At 37.7% G+C, this 17,385-nt stretch overlaps 1 protein-coding gene across 1 annotated transcript; it reads right to left on the bottom strand.

Annotated features, from left to right (window-relative positions):
• Nucleotides 1-5,814: 5,814 nt before the first annotated feature.
• LOC139729326 (large ribosomal subunit protein eL20-like) lies at nucleotides 5,815-12,194 on the bottom strand. The gene is made up of 5 exons (XM_071640252.1): nucleotides 12,151-12,194; nucleotides 9,313-9,492; nucleotides 8,277-8,406; nucleotides 7,380-7,489; nucleotides 5,815-6,088 (listed from the first exon to the last, which is right to left on the bottom strand). Exons 1-5 carry the CDS (start codon nucleotides 12,166-12,168, stop codon nucleotides 5,996-5,998), a joined length of 531 nt encoding a protein of 176 aa, XP_071496353.1. The 5' UTR covers nucleotides 12,169-12,194; the 3' UTR covers nucleotides 5,815-5,995.
• Between the last annotated feature and the right edge of the window lie 5,191 nt (nucleotides 12,195-17,385).

Below are 17,385 nucleotides of genomic sequence, written 5' to 3' on the forward strand. Positions count from 1 at the left end.
ACATTTCTAGGGTTTTTTTTTTTTTTTTTTTTAGTTATAAAATATGTTTACATATATATATATATATATATATATATTTGCTTTTTTGTTTTCCATTAATCAATTCAGTGTGCATGTGTTTTCTTCGGCAGATCAGCTGTGTTGCTATGACTACATCTATTTGCATCTTGTAAAGAATATTATGTCACATATCAATTATATGGTGTAATGCTACACGAGGACATGAAATGAATAAAACATGAAATGCAAGGTAAATTTGTTTTTGTCAATTTTGCTTAACATGTGTATGAGCTGATTTAGATATGCTGTTTAAAGCAGAAAAGCCAAAGCCTTTTAAGACTTCATTTGATGTTGTGTGGAGTTGTCCCACATATCTGTACCTTTACAAGTACATGTATTAGCTAGCTGCATATTTTGGTTTCATACCTCTTTACCAGATAAAGATTTTTTAAAGGGATGGTAAGCTTACAGTTTTGGAATTCAAAGTTTTATTTGATGAAAATTGGTTTTGAAATGGCCGAGATATCCAAAACAAAGGGATCCTAATAAAAGGTGAGACCCAACTTTTATTAGGATCGCTTTGTTTCACCTTTTTGGATAGCTCGGCAATTTCAAAACCGATTGTCGTCAAGTAAACTTTGAATCCAGATTAGAATTGTACGCTTTTTAACATTTCATAAGTGGTTTCCAAGTATCTTGCAAAAAGTTAAAAGCTGAATCCTCACCTCATCCGATACTATACCATCCCTTGGAGGAATTGGAATTAGAGTGATATTAAACAAAAGCAAGTGATCTGTGAAGAGTGATTGATATCAAACAAGAATAAGATCAGATTTACCATCAATGTCATTGTGAACAAGTCATGGAATTTGGCTACCCTTCCACATTACACAATACCCTTGAGGAAATGGGTTTTCATGACTGTACGGGGGGAAACTCCACATACTGTAACGAGATATCGGTCATTACGAGTAAACTTTCCCAGTCCTGAATCTCCTACACAAGTCTATGTGAAACGCTACTCCTATAGCGAGTCAACTGCCATAACGAGATACATTTTGTGATTTCCAAACAAAGAAAAACAGTTATTCAAACCTGTTATAGCGAGGTATTGCGAAATCTCTTTGGGTAAAGTTTTACTTCGCCTGTGTGATCATGTTTGAAGATTGTAAAGCTCGATGCAACAAAAACTATGTCTTGTACATACATGTATGTATTTTCTTCAGTGAACTCCACTTGCACCGCATGTTGTTTGTGTGTGTGTGTGTGTGTGCACACAATTACAGGCCCGTAGCCAGGATTTTTCAAGGGGGGGTGCAGTCACTAAAAAAACGGACCTTCGGTACCAATACCAATGATGACACACACACACACACACACACACACACACACACAATGTATATATATATATATATATATACATATATATATATATATATTCTTTGGACGACCGAACTACAAAAGTTGTATAAGAATTTGCGCGCGAAGCGCGCCGCAAATTGTGAATTTTGACTGTTTTAATGACGTTTTAAAGTCTTGAGGAAATTTGTATTTTTGTCTGTTGCATGCAATCGTGTTACGGTATTTCATCTAGGAAATAGTAAAAACTCATTTTGCCAGGAAGTTGCAAAGTTTAATTGTGTTCAAGACTCTGCGCGCATAGCGCGCCGCAAAATTGAGAATAGTGATTTTCCTGGTGTTGTTTTAACTTTTATTTTTTCTATTGTATACCCACGTTAGCAGGCCTGAAGCCAGGATTTTTAAAGGAAGGGGGGATTGCGTTAATTAACAAAACGGTCCTTTGATACTGTCCCGGGAGGGGTAGCGACAATTAAAAGGTGGACACCATGCTCATACATGGACTTTCAAAATGGCCCCTAAACGAGTAATGATCATATGATTTTTTCGGGCCTTAAAAACAAGTATTCCTTAAATGTTTCCTGCACCCTAAAGAAGTACTTCATCATGATTGAACAATATGCCATTTTCCCAAATTTTGGCCTTTTTGATACCCTTTGATTATATTCGCTCGTACATCACACTTTCCATCTAATCCGTGAGAAAAAACGACCCCTATTACGCGTTTTCTTTAGCGAGTATGGTCACGGTGTCCACCTTTCAGTTGGAGTTTTCCATCCCATTGGATGCTGTTTGGAAGATGAAACATTCACTTTACTATACAGTATATCAGCCGTTGGTATGCCAGTTTGTCAAAAACGAAAATAAATAAGAAAATTTTTAAAACAAAATGAATTATAAATGTGAACCATTTATATTTTGCCTCCTTGAGGTAGGATATTTCCAGCATTTCCGAACTTTCAAATAATCATTTTAGATTTAATAATATTAAAGGTAGTAGATCCGATTCGCAAACATCTCCAATATCAGTCAAATGTCATATTATCCATCATGCTAAGAAGGTTTTCTTTGTGAAATTTGGAGGTCAGTGAAATTCAAAAATTAAACATCCGTTAGCCATTGGAAGAAGTTGAGTGCAAATTCAGACCTCAGGCTTAGTGCTCAGATGTTTTCCTATTTGATTTTATCTGTCTTACTGTGCACACTAAGATACATACTGGAATGGTTATTTCTTATTTATTAAATTATAGTAGCATATTTGGTTACTAGCTGTCTCTAGGCATTTTCGAATTTGGGCTGCAAAGAGATCCACTACCTTTAAGTTAGCAGAAGAGAGATAAGTAAATAATGATAAAATAAACAAACAAAAAAGAATGAGTTTCTTTTGTAATAATATCTGACAAACTTTTTACTTTACCATTTTACTTCATAGCTCAGCACTTTCCATTCTCTCTCATACCCTCTTACCCATTATATTTAAATGAAATACAACTAAAATGAGTTTGCGTGCCTGCATAATACTCTTTGGAAATTATAAGTGAAAATGTTCTTAGGTTTTGGCTCACTTTAAAATGAGAACCAATAGAACTGTCACAACATGAGAAAATGTATAAGTAATAATCAACACTACATTTCCGAATTTGGCCTGCAAAGAAATCCGCTACCTGTAAGTTAGAAAAGAGATTAGTAAATAATGATAAAATAAACAACAAAAAAGAATGAGTTTCTACCGCCGTATCCAGAACAGAGCCTCAAACGGTGCAGGCTCAAGAAATCGTTTGTACTAATACGTCTTGAAGTATACTGTGTGATACTGTTGACTCAGACTTCTACAAAGCTGTAAGCGAGAATTGTAATCCGATCCGACTCATTACCTGAGATATTTATGAAAATATATCAATAAAGAATGTAAATTAAATAACGATGCATCACAATGCAGTCTAACGCTCTCACAATGCTATCATACATAGGGTTTTTCACTGACTGTTTTTACTCCGGAGCTCTTGCAATATTCAGGCTTTTGTAATACTATCTGACAAACTTTTTACTTTACCATTTTACTTCATAGCTCAGCACTTTCCATTCTCTCTCATACCCTCTTACCCATTACATTTAAATGAAATACAACTAAAATGAGTTTGCGTGTCTGCATAATACTCTTTGGAAATTATAAGTGAGAATGTTCTTACGTTTTGGCTCACTTTAAAATGAGAACCAATAGAACTGTCACAACATGAGAAAATGTATAAGTAATAATCAACAGTACATTTCCGAATTTGGCCTGCAAAGAAATCCGCTACCTGTAAGTTAGAAAAGAGATTAGTAAATAATGATAAAATAAACAACAAAAAAGAATGAGTTTCTACCGCCGTATCCAGAACAGAGCCTCAAACGGTGCAGGCTCAAGAAATCGTTTGTACTAATACGTCTTGAAGTACTGTGTGATACTGTTGACTCAGACTTCTACAAAGCTGTAAGTGAGAATTTTAACCCAATCCGGCTCATTACCTGTGTTTTTTATGAAAAATATGAATAAGTGTGTGTTTAAAAGCATTAGATTATGCACAGAGATCGTACAGTTACTTGATAGATGATCTTTTCTCGAATGTTGGTACTAGCAAAAGGGCTAGAAAAAGCAGCTGTTATAATTCGTTAGGCATGCATAATGGCCCAATGAGTGTTACAAGAGAACTGGAGTAAGACAGGCCTTTCATTTTGTTTTGTCTCTCCTGATCGTTCGTAAGAAATGCTAATTCATGACCATCTTTTCACAATTTGATTGGAGCATGCATTCATAATGGAAAATAGTTGACATAATAATCTATCCCCAGGCATTATCATGCCAACATGTACTTATATATACATGTACTATATCTTTGTGAGACGTAGATATAAAATGTCTCAGGTTTTCGATTACCGGTATAGTAATTTCGAGGAAATTTCTTTAATTTTTATCATATATGTAAACTTGAGGCTATTAGATTTTCATCCACTTACCTCTGTTCCTGTGAAAAAATGCAAGTGTCAACCTCAATGTCATCCACGAATCGCACGTACTCGGGCGGCCAGTGGAAAAAAAAAAACACCGGTCACACGCGCCAAGGGCCATGGCATGCAGTGCCAATATAATAATAGCTCGCACAAATTGATACATAACATTTGTGTTTGTGTGCATGGGGAAGATCCGATGGTTCATACAACAAAAGGGTTTCGTACAATTATTTTTAACATTGTTAAACGTACTCTTCCACATTTACGTAGCATATAATGTGTCTTTATATTTATTTGGATTGTCATCTTGAGAATTGCTAAAAACCGTTATTATGAAAAAGTGGACCTTTCAGAATTTTTTTTTTTTTTTTTTTGGGGGGGGGGGGGGGTGCGTACGCACCCGACGCACCCCCCCCCCCCCCCCCCCCCCCCCCCCTGGCTACGGGCCTGCAATTATTGTATGTATACATGCAGAAAATGTGCTAGGAGTATTGTAAGGCCCTATGAATACATGACATTATGACGTATAACAAGTGTGAGGCAATCTGATGCTGTGATTGGCTTCCTACTGGGGAATTTCTCATCTTCACACACGCAGGCATAATGTACATACAGTACATTTTATTTAAAATTCAAAATGTGTCACATACACACACAGCATTATGCAGAACATGTTTAAGCTTTCCACACACAACACCCTTGCCATAACCAGTGCCATAACCACATACCAATGCACAGACGATCGTGACATGACTGCAAGCTATACATTTACAAATTCAAACAGCCACTAAGAAACACAGTCTTGATATTGGATTTCATTGGCGAAAAACATCTTTTTACCCATAAAGGCGAGTATTTCCCTCACAAACATTACCAGGTTATCAGTATTGATTGAAACGTGATATGTAGTCCCACATGTGCAAATTGATGTCTTAATGTTATGTTGTTGTTGTTTTTTCATACCTATTGATATAACAAGATATCTTCTATAACAAGGAAAACGACTCGGTCCAAGCCTTCTCATTGTATCGAGTTTCCCCCGTCCTTGAAAACTATTTTCCTGAATACAGTATTCACCAGTATGTCATTTCAGGTTAGGTCTTCATATGGGGAATAAGAATTATGTAAGACATGCCATAAACAAAGCCTAAAGTGTGTAGGCAGTTAGCAGCCACATTCACACAAACAGAATATGTAGCGGGTTAGCGAGCACACTCAAAATCAACAAAATCTGTGCAGGGAAAATCTTCTTTCAAATATGGATGATGATCCAGGTTACCAGCATCAGTTATGTGTCATGTAAGATAGATACACCATTTATCTTGTGAGTGCTTACATGACAGTGCTCACAGTCTTTTTCAATTGGCATGTCTTACTTAGAACAAGAAAAACTTGTAAATTCTTCTTCTTCACAAACTAACACACTTCTCTCTGACAGAACAAAAGACATATAACACACAACACTTTGGTTTCACCCTGATTTTATTTGGGTGTCTAATTCATACACCAGCAAATTAGTGAAGACGAAATGTCTCTGAAATACATGGGCATGTTGTTTCCCCCACGCTGGGAGCGACTGTTATGATGCTGTAACAGAGTGTAGTGTGGAATGAGGTGAGCCAGCGAAGACCAGCCTGAGTCCAGTTTATTTGAAGCATGTGCTTGGTCTGCGGGTGGTGAACATGGGGCGGGCGGGCCTCTGGGTGCGATGGGGAAGCGGGAACTTGATCTTGGAGTTCTGGATAAAAAAAAAAAACAAGCAAGGATTTGAGACAAATACGACTAACTTCACATTTAAGACCATAAGCACAAGACTACATAGTACTATAGGAGTTCAGAGTCTCTGCAGTTGTCACAAGAATGTCAAAATACTGTAATTTGACACTCATTTCTGAGAAATATGCTGGACTGCATTATTGAGAGAAAAGAGTTCAGCAATTTATACTTAGTTTTTATCATCAAGTAATGATGCAAACACTGGGCAAATGCCTGAACAGTGACGAGGTTGTCCATGCAATTTTAGAGAAGATCCCAAATGATGTTTGACACTTCCAGTCACATGTGCACATGCTATTATGAAATAAATAATCTTCAAAATGTACTGCAGTCTTTCAATTGTCCGGATTTTTTTTTTTTTTTTTTTTTTTTTTCCAGAAATCAGTAGTCATTATCTAGAATGATGGCTGGCTCCAGATGAAGGAAATGTGTGCAACAAACAGGGTTTACTTATGCATGACAATTTAGGATCTTACGATGTTGGCAGGCAAGCACTAATGTTAGACTTTGAGTTGGATTTCTTTATGACGATAAAACACGGGTGGCACAATCTGGTCTCTGGTAGTCTTCAGGTGCACCCTGATTACCAGCACAGTATCCATGGCAATAATTGTGGATTGCTCACAGCCTGTTAAATTCACCGGCTTTTCATCCCTCAAATACCCCCTCTGACTGCTGAATTGTTTTGGCATAAGATATTTTGGACACCTACATGTTTTAATGAGAGATATACATATACAGGAAACCAGACTTGGGTGCTGTAGCCTCGTGCCTTGCACCAAAATTTTGTGAGCATAATTTTGTCTACAATGGTGCAATAATTGTGGTGTCTGCTCATGGACAATGGGAACACTAAAGTATCTTTGGTTGACAAGAAACAGTATGGATATTAGAGGCAGAAGAAAGAACGCTAGGTTTTTGCATTTTCACGTTCTGATGAAACTGCGATAGAACGTAATAAAACTGCTTAGTCGTAACAGGAGTCACTTGAACATGCAATGGCGACTGTTTCAATATCATCAGATGAGAATGATAAGGGCGTTACGTTGCCACTAAAGCCACACTATCTGAGGCACCATAATGCCCTTCTCATTCTCACTCGACAATATGCACATGAATTAGACTGCCATAGCTCTCTTCAGTTAGTTGTGAGATTTCAAAGAGTCATTCCCTGCTCCGTTTGATTTTCCTGTACTCTGTGACGTTAGCTTGCACATGAAACAAAGTTTGCGGTTCAGCGACCAGCAACTCACCAAGAACTGCTTGATGTGGGGCCTCCTGCACTTGGATGGAGCGATCTCTTCCACTCGGATGATCTGAATGGAGTGGGCCCTGGCTCGATGCCTCGCTCCCATGTCACGATCTGTTCACAAGAACATTTTGTAAGCCAAAACTTAGTATTGAAATCTACTCAGAGTAGCTACCACTACTGAATTACAAACATATGTCTCTTCACTTTTTTCCTTTTTCTTTACACACGCTTTTGTTTGAAGCAACTTGATGATTTCTGTTGAATCATTTTCCCCAAAGGTCAAAGGTTCCCCCCCCCCCCCAATATTCCTGTATCAATGTTTGGGGGGGGGGTGAAGATAAACTGCTACCATTATCAACTGATGCCATACAAATTGTTTAACATGAAATATTTCAGTGTGGAAATTTTAACAAATTTTCTATTCTAATCAACTGAAAATGTGGGTAAATAACATGCAAACTTTTTTTTTATATATCAAATAGATATTCTAATACATGAATATATAAATACATGACATGTTTCGAAATTGCAGGAAAATAACTTGCACTCAACTTCCCCATTTTTCAGTAACTTTTGTCAACATTTTTTTTTTCTTTGCCTTCAATGTGCATGCTGCAGAGTGGAAATTATTTTTTTTTTCGTCCAGTCTGCAAACAAAACTCAAATGCAAGATATTGAACAGGAGAATACATAGAGAAAATTGACAACTTTCCTCCACAAAGATTGACATCACAGAAAGAATCCTTATAAAAGCACAACATTTCTGCATACATAATACTCACATACTTCACTCTTCAAAACCAGTTTACACAAAACTTGCACAAGACAATCTTTTCTGAGAGATTATCTTGAGAATGAACCGAGAGCTAATTTCAGCTTTCAAAAGTTTTCAACTCACAACACTGTGTGACTGCTGCAGCAGTGGTGAGGTCACGGTACTCCCTGTACATGTTGTGGGTGCCACTCCTGGAGTCGTAGCGCAGCCAGATGCCAAAGTTCTTGATCCTCAGGGGCTTCTTGTCGTAGATCTGAAAGGACGGATCACATTCAAGTGTGAACACACAGGTCTGTTCAAATGGCAGCTTTACTGAAAATTGTTGTTTTGTAATATTTCCTGATACAAAATCCCCAAGATCATTCGCATAATGACTTATCTAGGTTTTAGGCGGGTGTTTGTTGAAATACGTAAAAGGCTTATGAATTACACTATCATACTCATATCTTTTCTTGCATCAAATTATTGCTTCCTCAAAATGTGTATGTGTAAATACAAGACTATTCATGAAATAACTTTTCCCACATTTTAGGTGGTGTTTATAAAGACAGAGAAAAAGCTTGAAAACAACACTAGCATACTCGGTATCCCTTCTGGCATTGTAATACACTGTATTTGTTTCTTCAAAATGTGTGTGTGTGTGTGTGTGTGTGTGTGTGTGTGTGTAAATAATGCACTAAATAAATTTTTGAGAATATGATACACAGCACAGAAAAAAAAGCCAACCTGGACCACTTTCTTTTACTCTGCCACATACAAGCTTCCTTGCTAACTTATTCATTTTCATTTATTTATTCATATATTTATTTATTCCATTCTATTTTCACAGGGTAGCCTTTTCAGTGAAAAAAAAAGGTGATTTACAAAGGGGTCCAGCATTAGATCAACACAAAATGCATACAAAGTTATATACAAAAGTACAGTATAATAAAAAGACATAATTACAAAATTAATACAAAATCCAGATAACAATACAAAGGGAATTTATTCTTGATGGCAAGAAGAAAATAACTTATTGTCAGCCAACGAATGGGCACTTACCTGATATCAGTATGACAACCTTATCTAAATAAATTCACATTTCGACTTATGGGTAAAATACACAAAAATATAATGTATATTTGTTTGTTTGTAATGCTCTACTAATCCGTAAGCATACCTTCTGGCAGCCAACGATCTCTCCACGAGACTTCTTCATCTTCCGCAGGCGGTTGCCAAAGTACCAGAAGCGGGACTTTGCGGTGACCTCGTCTGGCGCAAAGATCCTCATCTTGAAGAGAGGTGGAAGCGGCTGCTTCTCAGTGGGCATCTCTCGCCCCACCACCAAGAACTCTGTCAGCTGTGAATGTAAAAGTAGAAGTTTGGGATCATGAACCACAATAAGCCTTTTACTTTGTTATTTGCTACTTGAAATATGTTACAGATATTTCATACTTTTCCTGTAAAAAGAAATTTGCTCAAAATAATTTTAAATAAAAAAAAAAAAATTATGACAAATTCCCTTTCATACAACACCCAAATCACTGCATCAAATCATTAATTAATTGTAATTTGGTCCCACCACACTTGCAGTGGTTTGTCCGCAAGAGATATATGTGCTTGAACTTACCATAGCTGGCAGTAGATTCATTAGCAGAGGAACAGAAAGTGGTAAAATTTGGTCAGTTTTCATTTTTCCAAAGTTGACTTACAAATTTGTATGCCACTTTTTTTCCACATCAATTTGGTGAAATTACATTTACCTTATAATCGGCAGCAGAGAGCAGTCTGGAAATCTGAATTTTATGAAATTTGAATTCTTTTCCAAGCATTTCAAACCAACAGGTTTTATTTTATTATTATTATTCTTTTTTAAACCACAGTCATACTAACAGTCAGGCACAAAATTCAAAATCTAACTTATATTCACTTGTATTCAGATTAGCAGGTAGGGCCAGGGTGCATTGACATTTTGGCATTGGCCATTGCCATGACACTGCCATTATTGGTGACAACATTCATTTGATATTGAGCTTGTGTCAGCACAGCACCCCACATGCATCGTGTGCATCCGATCATGCATTTTTCACGTCATGATAATCATGTGCAAAGTGGAGATGTGTTAGTTTTTATGCATCATGCTTCATAACAAAGTGAACAAGTGTTACTGTTGTGGATCTCGGTCATATTAATATTATGCTAGCCTAAACCATAAGAAAATCAGATGTACACCAAGCCATGAAATGACATCAATTATCCGTAGATTGATATGTGATAAAGACATGAACAGTGTTTAAATCAGTCGAATTTTTCGTTTTCTTGAAAAAATCTCGCATTTTAATAACTTTTTGTGTACCCGATTTTCCCATTGTAGTGGTGGCTTTCATTCGCCCATCATCATAAGTAGAGAGCTCGCTAGCACTGAGCCAGCGCGCGGCCTGCGCGGCGTCCGCGGGCAGTCGTAAATCACACAACACCCATAGCAACTCCCGCGGCAGCAACTGCGAGGATCTTCACGGGCTCCGATCGGGCAGCCAATTTCACAGAAATAGGCATTACAAGGTCCATTTCGTGTACCGTTCTTACCACGTGCGTTAACATGAGGGCGATAAATTTTCCTTTCAAAAAATCAGAAAACATTTCAATTTTGAAAAAAAAGTGAAGTTTCGATACTGCCATATTTTGCCCAATGTGGATTAAGTACACAATACACCAAAGGTCACGACAAATAAGTGCGAAATTTCGACTTAGCGTGCTGAACAGAGATCATCCTCCTCGGGCTACTAGCGGTAGGTACCACGGTAGCACACGCAGACCCACGTACAGGAAGGCAAAAGTAGTTCAGGTTTGTGATTCGAGCATGTTGTTTGACATACGGCCGTATTACTTTTGAAAAGAATGATATCAATGCACCCCTGTCATACCTGCTACAGCTAGCGATCGTCATGAATGGGCTCAGACTATTTAGAGTCAGAAGTTGAGAACTGCGTGTGTAGAAAACGATGTATGATTGAGGGTACCACCTATCGTCACCCTAAGGACCTGCAGCTTGTTTATTCCAAAAGTATAAAACAAAGTCGCCAAATTTTTACCTCAAATACGCCATAAATACTGCAGTTTTGAATATCGTGACCGTTCTGTTGATTCTGAATCTCCGTTGGAAAATAACGCAATTTTAGTGCATGCTATCCATTTTCTTCGCGCGGCTGAAAAGGGTACCTTACGATCGGCACCCCCTCCCTCCATACGTAATACACGTGAATTTCACAATCATGCATTGTTACTGAGCGGATGTGTAATTGAGACTGTTTAAGTTAGTTTGGTTTGTTAGTTTCTTAATGGGTTTGATTTCCATTTGTTCGCTTTTATTGTTTTCATAGCTAATGGCACTTAATCCCGCGCGTACCTTTTCGTTCTATGAGCAAACAGCCATGATACACAGCCTCACAGGGTGCAGATGTTGAGGTACCCTGCCGATAGGTGGTACCCTTACCGTACATGCGCGACAGCGCCATCTAACGTTACTGCTGAATGACGAATGCTAATTATGCGTATAGATCCCCAACATGACATATGCTGTGGCGTGATGATAGTGAAAGGTGGGTGGGTGATACGTGGGTACTCAATATTCCATTGCCTTACTTCATATTGAATCTCCACAGCATCATGCATGCTGTAAAGTTTACACTCAACGGTTGCAACACAGCATGCAGCAACCGCTGCATGCTGTAACCGGCTACCGGCTGCGGACTTCAGTGTGTGTGTACAGCTACGGCCCTACGTGTACGTCTGTGCTGTTACATAGATTCTACGTGCAATGTACGAACTACAGTAAGTTTAATCGACTTGCGACTCGATAGTCGGACATGGCACACCACAAATTATGTTGTTTAACATACATCGGAGAATGTGACTTCACTTATAAGCTTCCTAATTAATTCTTAATATATTTAGCCATTCATTATAAAAACGATGGTCTACATTTCAAGGGGGAAAGGTGGAAATGGCGGTTTCTAACCTGTCCTCTGAACTTCATTTCGTATACAGCCCACGAGGAAAAGGACGAAAAGGACCGTACAGTGGGTGAATTGTACAAATGTAAGTTAAAGCAATATGTACAAATTTTACACAAATCAATAATTAAGACACATGTTTAGCCATTATCAAAACAGTTATGATATATTTTATTTACTTATTGAATTTTGAAATATTAAAGAGGGGAATAAAAAATAAAGATTTTGTATAACAAAGACTTCTTTTGAACATCACCAAATTGACAATAATGATTGTATTAAGCTGAAGCTATCGTGTCGAGGGTATGTCGCTTTTGCGTTGCCAATTTCAAGATTGTTTGAGATAGCTAGCTCGCTGACAGAGTGAGACATGTACGTGCTGGTGGATGATAAATCGTGTGAAGTAAATCATCTAAAATACACACAAAGATACATCTTTGCGGATACCTTCAGTTACTGCAGGCCGGGGGGGGGGGGGGGGCATAAAGGTGTTCAAACGAAAATCCCCTGTTGACAAGATGCAGACACTAAAGCATTTTCACTGTTTTTGAGCGAAGACCCCTGTTTGTGGTGTAAAAAAGTTCTTCGGGGTAAGAGCCAAGTAAATAAAAATAGAGACAGAAAAGATTGGAGTGAATTTTCAATGACTTTCTATGAGTGATACAGGGGAGCTTTTGAATTTTAGAATTGTAATTCAACAATTTATTTAAGGTGCACACTTTGGATGAGTATTTGGAAAACTTTCAATTAAAAAAACAAGTTCGACAATACGTAATTGGTTATTTCTTTAAATTAGAAAAGAACAGAAAAAAAATAGAGACAGATTTAGGTCTTATGTAGAGCTGAATATGCCTACTGTATGTTACAACTTATGTCGGCGCGGCGCCACGTTTTAAATGTGGCAGCAGTCTGATTCTGGTGCCATTTCCGGGTTTCTTCAGCTAACAAACATAACAAACAAACAAACAATATTATAAACAAACAAATAAGCCAACAAAAACAAAACAAAAAGCAAACAAATATAATTTTCCGGGGGTAATCGAATGACAAGCAAACAAACAAATAAACACACACACACACACACAAAGAAGAAGAAGTTTAACCACAAGTGGTTAGACCATGCGAGTAACACGTTTGTATTATGCAAAAAAGGTGTGGACCGAGACCCCCCCGTTGCCCCGCCCTGGTATTGTACTCGGCTGCAAGAACGCCGTCTTGTGATTTCTACTTCAATCGCTCATATCACATAAGCAATCACAAACTTTCAAAATTCATGAAATTCTTCCGTCGTACGTCGATGTAGGGCAACACTTTGTCAATCAGTTGCAAATCACAAACTTGTATAGCGAATCACAATTTCAAGTTGTTTATTTCATCTCCAACATAATGTGTTTGTTTGTTTGTTTGTTTGTTTGTTTATTTATTTATTCACCGTAAAATCACAAAAATAACAATGATACAATACAACTGGAATATATAACTGAAGAAAAACGGATGGATTGCCCTGCTCAGCTCGACCTTCATGGCCGTGCTGGTCTTCCGAGGGGTCCAACTTCACATGAAAAATTACAACAGTCGAAACTCCATACAATAAAACTAATTATACACACACTGTCTTATATACGAACAACAAATTGATACATCAGTACAAAATCAACTAAAACAACAGTAAAAAAAAAAAAGCTTGTGAAAATGATACCCCCCCCCCCATACCGGCTACCAATATACAATGTACCCTCCCCCACCCACAGCCCTCCCCATATAATAACATGATCATTAACATAATACAAAGATACGTGAACATTATCATAACATCCAGTGTAAAACATAATTATTTATTGCTTTCTTAAAGGAATTACATGATGATGAATATATCATATCCAAGGGAACAGTATTGTACATTGATGCCCCACGGTACGCGAACATGCGTCTACAATATTCTGTTTTAGGCTTTGACAGCGTTAATCTTCCATACGATGGTAAAGAATATTGATAAGATACAAAATTAAACCGGTCCAACAAATAAGGAGCCCTGAAATTATTAAGGGTTTTGAATACCTTTAACAAAATATGCTTTAAACGGCGTGTTTTTAAAGATTCCCAATTTAGTGTCTGATGAATAACGTGATTCGAAATATGCATATACGGACTGACTCTCAGGATCATTCTCCGCGCTCTGTTCTGTAATTTCTGTAATCGATTAGTATACTTCCTATTGGCAGAATCATAAAGTATGCATCTGCATAATCAAACAAAGGTTTATAGAGTTGTAAATTATCCTCATAATTTGTTCATTTAAATTGAAACGAAGACGACCCAAAAACCTTTTCAAATTATTTATCTTCAAACACAACGTTTCTTTAATATATGAATATTCCATTTTAATTCTTGATCAATAATAATCAGAATAATATTTCACTATTTGTTTGGACTGAATACGCTTACCATTTACCTGTACATTAAATATTGCATCTTTTTAACATTGCGGGTGATCATATCAACAAACATTCAGTTTTATATCAACATTCAAACTCAACTTATTTAAACACATCCATCTATACCATTCAAATCAATGTTGATAGCCTGTTTAATTTGATTAACATCAGAATGAGAAAAGTATAAAATAGTGTCATCTGCATAAAGATGAATACTGCACACTTCAATCTGTTTGACAATGTCATCGATATAGATTGTAAAGAGGAGAGGCCCCAAAATGGAACTTTGTGGTACTCCGTAACACACTTCCAGGGGATCTGACATTGCATTACAAAAGTATGTACGTATTTGTTGACCAGACAAGTAATTCTCAAACCAGCGAAGGCCTTCATTGGAAACTCCAATGAGTGCAGCTTCTTTATCATTGTGCAATGCTCCATGGTGTTAAACGCCTTTTTCATGTCAATGAAGTGAAGGGAGATACTATATGAAACAAAGTTTGAAATGGATGAAAATGAAGGGGGCTGATTAAAATCAGATTTGTAGTATAGTGCAGTCCCCTCAAACTAATTGCAAAACCAACAAAACTGGCCACATTGCCTGAGAAAAAGAGAGAGAGAGAGAGAGAGACGTAACACTCACTCACACACACACACACACACACACACACATACGCACGCACAAACACTGCAGACAATTAACTCTTTTGTAAAGAACAAGAAAAAATAGATAGATAGATAGATAGATAGATAGATACGATTGGAAGGAATGACAGGAAGAGACTAAAGTGGACAGGAAAAGGAAGATGGAAGAGAAGGTGGTGGGTCAAACCAGGCCACGTCAGGTAAGAGAAGCATTGCCTCGCCAAGGTACAGGGGGAGTTGTAGGGATGAGATTGTATGAAAAGACGAACAATGTTGATTTTAAAAGAACAACTTGAAAATCACAGCTTTCAAAAAATAACTTCTTGTGGTGAATTAGAATTTCGTAAGAAATTCTTTAGTTTCAAATTAAAAGTGATAAAACTTATAAAACTTAATCAATACCTGGTACTACTCTCAAAAGAATTCCAAAATTTAGATCCAGAAAAAAGAGTTATGAAAGAACAATGATTGTCTCACTGAATGGATGAGATCTGTCAATGAATGTGGCCAAATAAATAGGTCAGCCTGTACGAATGCACGTTAGCTGGGTTTATGTTTTGGATTTCTTCAAACATTAATTTTCATGGTCCATAGCCTTTATCATGGTCACCTGCTCGATAACTTTCTCACTCTCACAACGACCAAACCCATACAATCTATTTTCTCTTTTTATATTCAACACATAGCTTGCAGCGACAAACCATGAATATGAAGAGAGAGAGAGCGAGAGAGAGAGAAATGGATAGTGGGTTTCTAAGAATTTGTTTAAGCGGAGTGACCAAGTTATCGATAACGTAGCCATGTTGATGGTTATGGACCATTAAAAAACAAGGCAAGTGCCATAATGTGTCTCGCCCATTCACGTACAAGAAATTGTACGCGAATGGGATATAACAGATAAAAAAAGAGATAACAGATAAAAAGAGATATGAAAGGGTAAAATTTATGGCAAAAAAAGAAACGTGCCATAAAGACTTAACATTGGGCCCTTAAAGTTCGTTGACCCCTGCCTGTGACCTTTGACCTTGTGGTGACCATCCGCTCCCCAAGGGACATCTATCATGCAAGTTTGGTCACAAACGGACCTATGGATCAAAAGTTATGACCCATAATAGAAATGCGCCATAAAAACTTAACATTGGGCTCTAAAAGTTCGTTGGCCCATGCTTGTGACCTTTGACCTCGTGGTGATCATCCACTCCCCAAGGGACATCTACCATCCAAGTTTAGTCACAAATGGAGTTATGGATCAAAAGTTATGACCCATAATAGAAACGCGCCATAAAAACTTAACATTGGGCTTTAAAAGTTTGTTGACCTATATATATGCTTGTGACCATCCACTCCCGAAGGGACATCTACCATCCAAGTTTGATCACAAATGGAGTTATGGATCAAAAGTTATGACCAATAATAGAAACGCGCCATAAAAAAATAACATTGGGCTCTAAAAGTTCGTTGACCCCTGCTTGTGACCTTTGACCTTGTGGTGATCATCCACTCCCCAACCGGGGACATCTACCATCCAAGTTTGGTCACAAATGGAGTTATGGATCAAAAGTTATGACCCATAATAGAAACGCGCCATAAAAACTTAACATTGGGCTCTAAATGTTCATTGACCCCTACCTGTGAGCCTTGACCTTGAGGTGACCTTCATATATGGTAAAATGTGAAACTTTGTATGACCCCTCTTCCCTCGAAGTTTGATTGCAATTGAAGCCCAGAGTAGAGTTATTGAAGTTTTTGTAGCGTTACGGACAGACGACGGACGGACGGACGGACGCCGCAGGCGATCCCTTAGTCTCCCCTCACCTCCGGTGGACTCGACAAAAATAGAGGAAACCCTAAACACAGATCTGCAGTCGTGCATGGAGGCTCACCTGTTAATTTGACCACTTTCATTGACAGATTTCATCCATTCAGTGAAACATTCATTGTTCCTTCACGATAACACTCAAACTTGGAAAAAGTGCAATTTGTCATTGTTGTCTTTAAAGTTCCTGTGCTCATTCATGCGTGACATTTATCAACATAATTAAGTATCAATGGAAGGATGAAGAGTCCTTTAACTCACAACCAACATTGCACTCTCCATAGCTGACAATTATGGAAAACTAGCCTTCCGAAGTTGGATTACCTTTTGTGTGTGTGTGTGTG

This window comes from Diadema antillarum, unplaced genomic scaffold (genome assembly GCF_040938485.1).
Source record: "Diadema antillarum isolate AM-2024a unplaced genomic scaffold, OU_Dant_1.0 seq00000234_RagTag, whole genome shotgun sequence".
In the NCBI taxonomy this organism is placed as follows: Eukaryota; Metazoa; Echinodermata; class Echinoidea; order Diadematoida; family Diadematidae; genus Diadema; species Diadema antillarum.

What these genes read in the sequence shown, in the direction of transcription:
- LOC139729326 (XM_071640252.1), bottom strand. An exon ending in TGCAGCAGTCACACAGTGTT is followed by an intron (nt 7,490 to 8,276) that starts GTGAGTTGAAAA and finishes TCTTGTGAACAG; the next exon opens with ATCGTGACATGGGAGCGAGG. An exon ending in CCCACATCAAGCAGTTCTTG is followed by an intron (nt 6,089 to 7,379) that starts GTGAGTTGCTGG and finishes TTTTTTATCCAG; the next exon opens with AACTCCAAGATCAAGTTCCC.